Source organism: Coffea eugenioides, chromosome 2 (assembly GCF_003713205.1).
Source record: "Coffea eugenioides isolate CCC68of chromosome 2, Ceug_1.0, whole genome shotgun sequence".
NCBI classification, from domain to species: domain Eukaryota; kingdom Viridiplantae; phylum Streptophyta; class Magnoliopsida; order Gentianales; family Rubiaceae; genus Coffea; species Coffea eugenioides.
In genome coordinates this window covers 57,307,618-57,315,531 of record NC_040036.1, presented here as the reverse complement: position 1 = coordinate 57,315,531, position 7,914 = coordinate 57,307,618, and the positions used below count along the sequence as shown (strand labels likewise).

The 7,914-nt window shown below is 39.6% G+C and overlaps 1 protein-coding gene across 1 annotated transcript; it reads left to right on the top strand.

Moving 5' to 3' along the window:
* The first annotated feature begins 861 nt into the window (after window positions 1–861).
* On the top strand, window positions 862–2,298 carry LOC113759940. The gene has a single exon (XM_027302519.1). The coding sequence runs from the start codon at window positions 862–864 to the stop codon at window positions 2,296–2,298; it is 1,437 nt and encodes a 478-aa protein (XP_027158320.1).
* The last annotated feature ends 5,616 nt before the right edge of the window (window positions 2,299–7,914 follow it).

Sequence of the window (7,914 nt, the reverse complement as noted above, 5' to 3'; positions counted from 1 at the left end):
TAATGGCAGAGGAGGACAGGGAGAAAACTGCTTTTATCACGCCCTGGGGGACATTTTGCTACCGAGTAATGCCATTTGGATTGAAAAATGCCGGCGCCACCTATCAAAGGACTATGACCACCCTGTTCCACGATATGATTCATAAGGAGATGGAGGTTTATGTGGACGATATCATTATCAAATCCGAGAGAGCGGAGGATCACTTGATTGACTTGGAAAGGTTATTTGAAAGATTGAGAAAATATGATTTGAAACTAAACCCTGCAAAGTGTGCATTCGGGGCCCCTGCCGGAAAGTTATTGGGATTCATTGTCAGTAAGAAGGGTATAGAGATAGACCCGGCAAAAATTAAAGCCATTCGTGAGATGCCAGTGCCAAGAACGCAAAAGGACGTGAAGAGTTTTTTAGGGAAGATTAATTTTATTGGGAGATTCATCGCTCAGTTGACCCACACATGTGAGCCTTTGTTCAAGTTATTGAAGAAAAATGTGCCACTGCATTGGAGTGAAGAATGCCAGCAGGCGTTTGATAAAATTAAAGACTACTTGTTGCACCCCCCCAGTTTTAGTGCCACCCAAACCCGGGCGACCTTTGATCATGTATCTATCGGTGCTGGACGAAGCTATGGGATGTGTAATGGGACAACACGACGAATCGGGGAAGAGAGAGCAAGCCATCTATTACCTCAGTAAGAAGTTCACTGCGTATGAGGCCAACTATTCCTTTCTTGAGAGGAGTTGCTGTGCCTTAGCTTGGGCCGCTCAAAAGCTGAGGCATTACTTGCTCAGTCATACTACTTACCTCATTTCCCGCTCCGACCCTTTGAAATATCTGTTGGGAAAGCTTATGCCAACTGGGCGTATGGCAAAATGGCAGATGATTCTTTCGGAATTTGACATTATTTTTACTACACAAAAGGCAATCAAGGGCCAGGCTGTGGCAGACCATTTGGCTGAAAATCCACTGAAAGATGATTATCAACCGCTTCACACTTATTTTCCGGATGAGGAGGCCCTGTTCGTGGGTATAGCAGAAGATATGAATGATCAATGCCCGGAGTGGAGATTGTTCTTTGACGGCGCATCAAATTCCTTCGGGGCCGGTATTGGGGCTGTTCTAGTATCGCCTGAAGGAAAGCATTACCCTGGTTCGGCCAAACTCCGATTTTTCTGTACTAACAATATGGCTGAATATGAAGCTTGCATTTTTGGGTTAAAAATGGCGTTAGAAATGGAGATTAGGGATTTACTAGTGTTCAGCGATTCAGATTTGCTTGTACATCAGACTCTCAAGGAGTGGATCACTCGGGATTCAAAAATCTTGCCTTATCATTGCAACTTACTGGAGTTAGCAAATAAATTTAGGAGTTTGGAGTTTCGGCATATTCCCCGTGTCAGAAATGTCTTTGCCGATGCACTTGCCACCTTATCTTCGATGATTCAACATCCAGACGAGTTGGTAATTGAACCCATCCAGATTCATCTACAAGAAAAACCTGCTCACTGCTTAGTTGTGGAAAAGTCTTTCGATGGCCGTCCCTGGTACAATGATATCAAGGAATTTCTCAAAACGGGATCCTATCCTCCTGGGGCCGATACAACTACTAAAAGCTTCTTGCGCAGATTGTCTTCCAAATTTTTCCTAAACGGAGAGGTGGTATACAAAAGAACGTCAGATTTGGGCCTTTTGAGGTGTGCTGATGAGGACGAAGCAGAATACCTGATGAAAGAAGTACATAGTGGAGTATGTGGATCACATATGAATGGCCACTTATTAGCAAAGAAGATCATGAGGACCGGACACTTTTGGCTTACTATGGAGCATGATTGTGTAGTTTTTGTTAGGAAATGCATCAAGTGTCAATTGCATGGAGATGTTATACGCACTCCCCCCACAGAATTACACAGTATGACTGCTCTCTGGCCATGTTCAATGTGGGGCATGGATGTGATTGGAACCATTGACCCTCCCGCTTCAAATGGGCATCGATTTATTCTAGTGGCAATTGAATACTTCACCAAGTGGGTTGAAGCTGAATCTTATAAGCATGTGACTAAGAAGGTGGTGACGGACTTTCTAAGGAAGCATATCATTTGTCGTTTTGGAGTGCCGGAGACATTAATCACTGATAATGCCAAAAATCTCAACAATAACATGGTGGATGGTTTGTGCGAACAGTTCAAAATCAAGCATCGAAACTCCTCTAATTATAGGCCACAGATGAATGGAGCAGTAGAGGCTGTAAATAAGAACTTGAAGAAAATAATCTGTAAGATGATTGAGAGACACCGTGATTGACACGAGAAGCTCCCTTATGCATTAATGGCATATAGAACTGCTATTCGGACTTCTACTGGGGCAACTCCCTACAATCTCATGTACGAAATGAAAGCAGTTTTGCCAGCCGAAGTCGAAATTCCTTCTTTGCGCATTTTAATGGAGGCCAAACTGGAGGAGGCTGAGTGGATTCAACAACGTCATGAGCAGTTGTCTTTAATCGATGAGAAAAGGTTAAATGCCATTTGTCATGGTCAATGTTATCAAAAGAGGGTAGCCCGTGCTTACAATAAGAGGGTTAGACCACGAATATTCACAGAAGGAGATAAAGTGTTGAAACACATTTTGCCAGTACAAGAGGAAGCTAAGGGGAAATTTGCACCAATTTGGCAAGGCCCTTTTATTGTCCAGAAAGTTTTGCCCGGAGGAGCGCTCATTCTTGCAGAAATGGATGGGCAAGTGTTCCCTCAACCAATCAATTCGGACATGTGTAAGAAATTTTTCATATGATACATGAAATTTTCCTTTTAGGGTCAATATAAAGAATGGAATGAAAGTCAGGCCCTCTTCTTTTCCCATTAAGACATTATATCCCTAGTTATCCATTTTTGAGCCTTCAGAGCAAATAATTTCGTTTGACAACCACTGAGAATTGCAAACCCCACACTGGGGCAAGTTTTGAGTTGAAAAAGTTAAGAAAAGGGGGAGGGGTTTCAAAAAAAAAAAAAAAGTAAAAGTAAAAGTGAAAAAAAAATGAAAGAAAAGGGAACCTCGTTAAGTAAAAACTGGGGCAAATTTTTGGAAAAGTTCAAAAGAATGGCAGAAGGCCAGAAAGAAAGGAGAGCGAAGATGAGGAAAGAGAAAAGAGCTTCAGTTGACAATAAATTGGGGCAGGTTTTGATTTAACCCTAAAAATAGGATTGGCGTAACAATGCGATCTCAGATCATGTAAACCCCTTTTGAAATCCGCTTTCAAGCCTTAACCTTTTCTAAGCACCCCACCAGACCCCATTACAAAAACCTAAAGTCCTGACTTCTGTTCGTTATATTGCCTTTTTAGGACGATTTCTAATCAAGTGGCACATGATGTCAAAAACACCTTCACCTTTTTTTGCAAGGGAAGGATTGTTATACTGATGCCATTATTTCTTAAAACACATTTCTGGATTAATATGGGCGATAGACAAGATTTGTTTGTTAGGTGAAAACCCGCAAGGGCACCTTAAAGGAAAAAAGAAAAAAGAAAAAAAAGAAGAAAAAAAGAAGAAAAAAAGAAGAAAAAAAAGAAAAAGAAGAAAAAAAAAACACAATGGGCGGGGGGCAACCTTAGTGAAAACCCGAAAGGGCGCTGAGGTAGGGTTTCATAAGGAAAAGTGAGTTTGGATCTGAAGAGCTGGTGACTTAGTTCATTGGAATTCCTCCTCACATTGTGGTTTTGTTTGTCAAGCATTGAACTTCCGAAGAAATGATATCCAAAGGGTCAAGTGTGGCATTTTGTTCGAAAACCAAAGTGTTTGACTTATCAAACACGAAGTTTGAGTATACAAGCTTATCTATTTGAAATGATTTTTCATGCAATAAAAGTGAAGGATTGTGTTTATATTGTTAAGAATTTTTCATCATGTACAATTTGAATGTTTTTCATGTGTTGCATGGTCACATTTGTCTCTTTCGTTCTATCAAATGGAAATCCCTATGATTTATCGAAGAAAGTGGATACTAACTGGCCTATTGGTTAAATATGAGGAATTATGGGAATTTGATATTGTTTGCAGGGTCGGGTTGAAGTGCTCGCTTCGTCAAAAAAGAAGCCCAAATGCTCATGTTTACACTTTTCTTGAAGAAGAGGTTGATCGGATGGTGGCGGTATTATCTACCATTATTTCTTTTCTTGCAGGTCTGACAATCCGATAAGCATCACACTGGGGCAATTTTAGAGGAAGTTGTTTGTCTTTTTCTCAAAAGTCTACGAAAGTTTTATGTGAACTAACCAAGTGAAGGCAGGCTCGGGTATTCATCCCACTGACCAAATGAAGAGTGAAGGCAGGCTCGGGTATTCATCCCACTGACCAAATGAAGAATGAAGGCAGGCTCGGGTAGTCATCCCACTGACCAAATGAAGAAGGAAGGCAGGCTCGGGTATTCATCCCACTGACCAAATGAAGAGTGAAGGCAGACTCGGGTATTCATCCCACTGACCAAATGAAGAGTGAAGGCAGGCTCGGATATTCATCCCACTGACCAAATGAAGAATGAAGGCAGGCTCGGGTAGTCATCCCACTGACCAATTGAACAAATGAAGGCAGGCTCGGGTATGGATCCCACTGACCCATTGAAAGCAGGCTCGGGTGTTGATCCCACTGACCAATTGAACAAATGAAGACAGGCTTGGGTATGGATCCCACTGACCGATTGAGAGCAGGCTCGGGTATTCATCCCACCGACCTTTTGAGTTTACATATTCCAACTCACAGCGGAATAACACAGATAAGTATTTGGTGTCTACTTCATTGTCTTGAGTTTCGTCGAAACTCAGACAAAGAGGGGCAAACTGTAGACACCAAATTTTTACTTATTTCATTTTTATTTATTTTACTTTTATTTTTAATTGTTAGTTTTTTGTTTTACTTACTTAATCTCAGGGTTTTAGTTTAGACATCTTTTTAGCTTTTTAGATACTAAGTTTTTGTTTTAGTTTTAATTGTTATTATTTCTCATTATTTATTTCTTAATTAGTCGCTTAATTTTGATTTTTTTTTAAAAAAAAAAAAAGAAAAAAGAAAGAAAATTACTCACAAAAATATACTTCAACTCTTTAGATTCAATCGATGAATTTTATTCTTCGTTTGTCCTAAATTAATGGGAATTAGTCACTCAAAAAGAAAATCTTGTCTCTTTGTTTTGTTCATTTCATTCGTTTGTTTACTTGAATTATTATTTTGGTTGTTTTTAGTTATTGTTTAATTAAATGATGCATTGTTAAAAAAAATATTAAAATAATAATAATAATAATAATAATATTAAAAAAAAAAAACCGAGCTCATACACCATGCTGCACTTGATCTAAACTCCTCTCCATACATTTTCATCTGCAAAAGGACGCAGATACAAAAATGGTTTTTTCCGCTTCATTGTTGGCTCAATTTTCTCCTCCGTCTGATGATCTTAATAGAAGACACTTGGCTTGATCCAAAATTGATCAGAAAAACATGGAAATCTAAGGCTGTAAAAATGCAAGAGGAGAGGGAGTTTTTAAAATGATGATCTTAAAGTTTGGATATAAAAGGGCCGCAACCGAGAAGGTTTGAAGAGGAGGATTTAGGGTGACGGCTGAAAGGCAAGAGGGCAAAAGGGAGAGCGAGTGTAAGACGGCTAGTGGAGTGAAGGTAATAGCGAGGGTTTTGAGAGAGAGAGCAAGGAACCAGAGAGCGGAGGCAAGGCTGAGAGTAAAAAGAAAACTGGAGATTTGCGGCTGGAAGCAAGGATAGATCGAGAGATAGAGTAAAAGAAAGAGAGACCGAGAAATAGAGGAAACGGAAGGGCGAGGCAAGAAGGATTTTCGGCTAGGGGTTTGCAGAAAGGGAAGGTGACGAAGCCATCCTCAACGTTTAATACTTGGGAAGATCATCTGAGTTTTTCTTGGTCATCCCACATTCCATTCCGCGCTCAAGGTATTGTTTTCATCTTTTATAGCTAAAAGCTGTTTCCTTTAGTTATTACTTGCATTCCGTTGCTGTCTTCTGGTTCTGTTTTTGCTTCAACGTGGGTTGATGGCACTTGTTTGGGTAACGATAAAGCTGATGCTTGGGGTAAAAAGTCAGCTCCTGTTTGGTGGGGGTCTTAGCCGAAAGGAACTTGCTGAAAGTTTCCAATTTTGATTGATGTCTATTCAAGCATGTACAGATCTGGGGTTGGGCTGTGTTTAGTGCTAGTTTTGTGGAGGCTAGAAGTTCAGGTTTTGTATGATGAATTGCTGTTTGAGTTTGTGGCTGCTGTTTGTATGATGAATGAAAGTAAAAATCAAAGAATAGCTTGCAACTCCAACAAGTTGAATGTCTGACACTTCGTTCGGTGATTGTCACATTTCTCTGGGGTTTGTATGTCCATAGTAATGTATGTGAGTTGTATGTTTTTGCTGGGTTGGGGACGGATGCAACATATTTGCATGTGGGCAACGGGTTTGACATCCATGGAGAGTTTTTGAACAAACCTAGCAGGTTGCAAGTTCATCCGCGCGCTTCCCTTTGCTGTTTTCTTTCCTGTAACAACCCAGTCCACCAAGAGGGTCTCATCACCTACTTGATGAGATAGATTAGATAAGAGGTGTTGGGTTTGCATGTTTGAGGGCTGAAATGCTTGAATCATGTTCGAATACTTGCTGAAAAAATGAACTTCAGGTTGTCAAACTTTTTTTTTTTCTTACGTGAATGTGTCCCAGATTTTTACATCAGTTCTTCCTATGTGTCTTGATGGTTTGGATGTTGAAGTTATATGTATTGTTGTTTAGTTACAAATTATGATTTTGGTTGAAATGCTAAGTGGTGCCTGATTGAAAGGAAGATCGCATCTCATAAGATTTCAATGGTGCAGAAATGTTTGTAAACTTTGCATGAAGTTGCTTGAACTGTTCAGATTTTTGCATGCCTGTTGTCCGATTTTTGGTGTCTAAATCTGTAAGTTTTCATGATGCAAAGTGAGAGGATTGTGTGGTAGTTGTGTTTGGATTTGGTTGTGCTTGAAAACTGGTTTTGTAAAGTGCCAAATTGCAGAAAGCCTTGCTGCACTTTTTCTTCTTCTTTCTTTTGCTGTTGGTTGATGGTCAGCTCCAATTCTTTGTTTCAATCCTGCAATGAAGTTGCGTGTTTAGTCAATGATGGATAAGTAGAAACCTGCTATTTGATAAACCTGTTTGCATGATAAAATGGATAGAGTAGCGGCCGGAAAATTGCTGCATGATTGGAAATAAAAAGGCAGCAGGTTTCATTTGTTAGTGGCAGAAGTAAGCCTTTCTACGTGTGCATGCATGGGAAACAAAAAAAAATTATTACACTTTGGTCCCTGTATTTTTTAAAGCCATGCTACAAGGGCCCAATTATGTTTTAATTTCTTGCAATTGGGTCCTAAAATGATTGCGACTTCAACCATTACTTGACCCTCTCTTTACTCTTGGACCCTTGAAGCTCCCAAAATGTTTCGTTTGGACTTGAATGATTGATTAAGGGTTGCTTTTGGGTTCCTAGTAGTTGCTATATTTGGCAATTTGATGGGTCATTCCACTTTTCTTGATAATTATGCACTATGTGATTTCATTTGAGTTGTAATTAGGAGGGACTTGATGATTTTGTTTATATTTACCATTTAATTGGTGCCTTGACCCTTTTATTGTTTTGAAGCCATTTTTCCTTCATTTGATTACCATTGCGAGGGAGGTACACTCTATCCTTGATTTTTTGATTTTATTTGACCCTACGTGCGTATATGTGTTTTAGGTGTGCAATTGCATGACTTTAAGTGTTAATTTCATTTCCACTTTATTTATTTCTTTAGTTGCTTAGTTTTTGCTTTAATTTTAATTCAATCTTATCATTTGGGAGGCACTCGAATGCCAAAATTGTAATAGTTAGGAATTTTAATTGT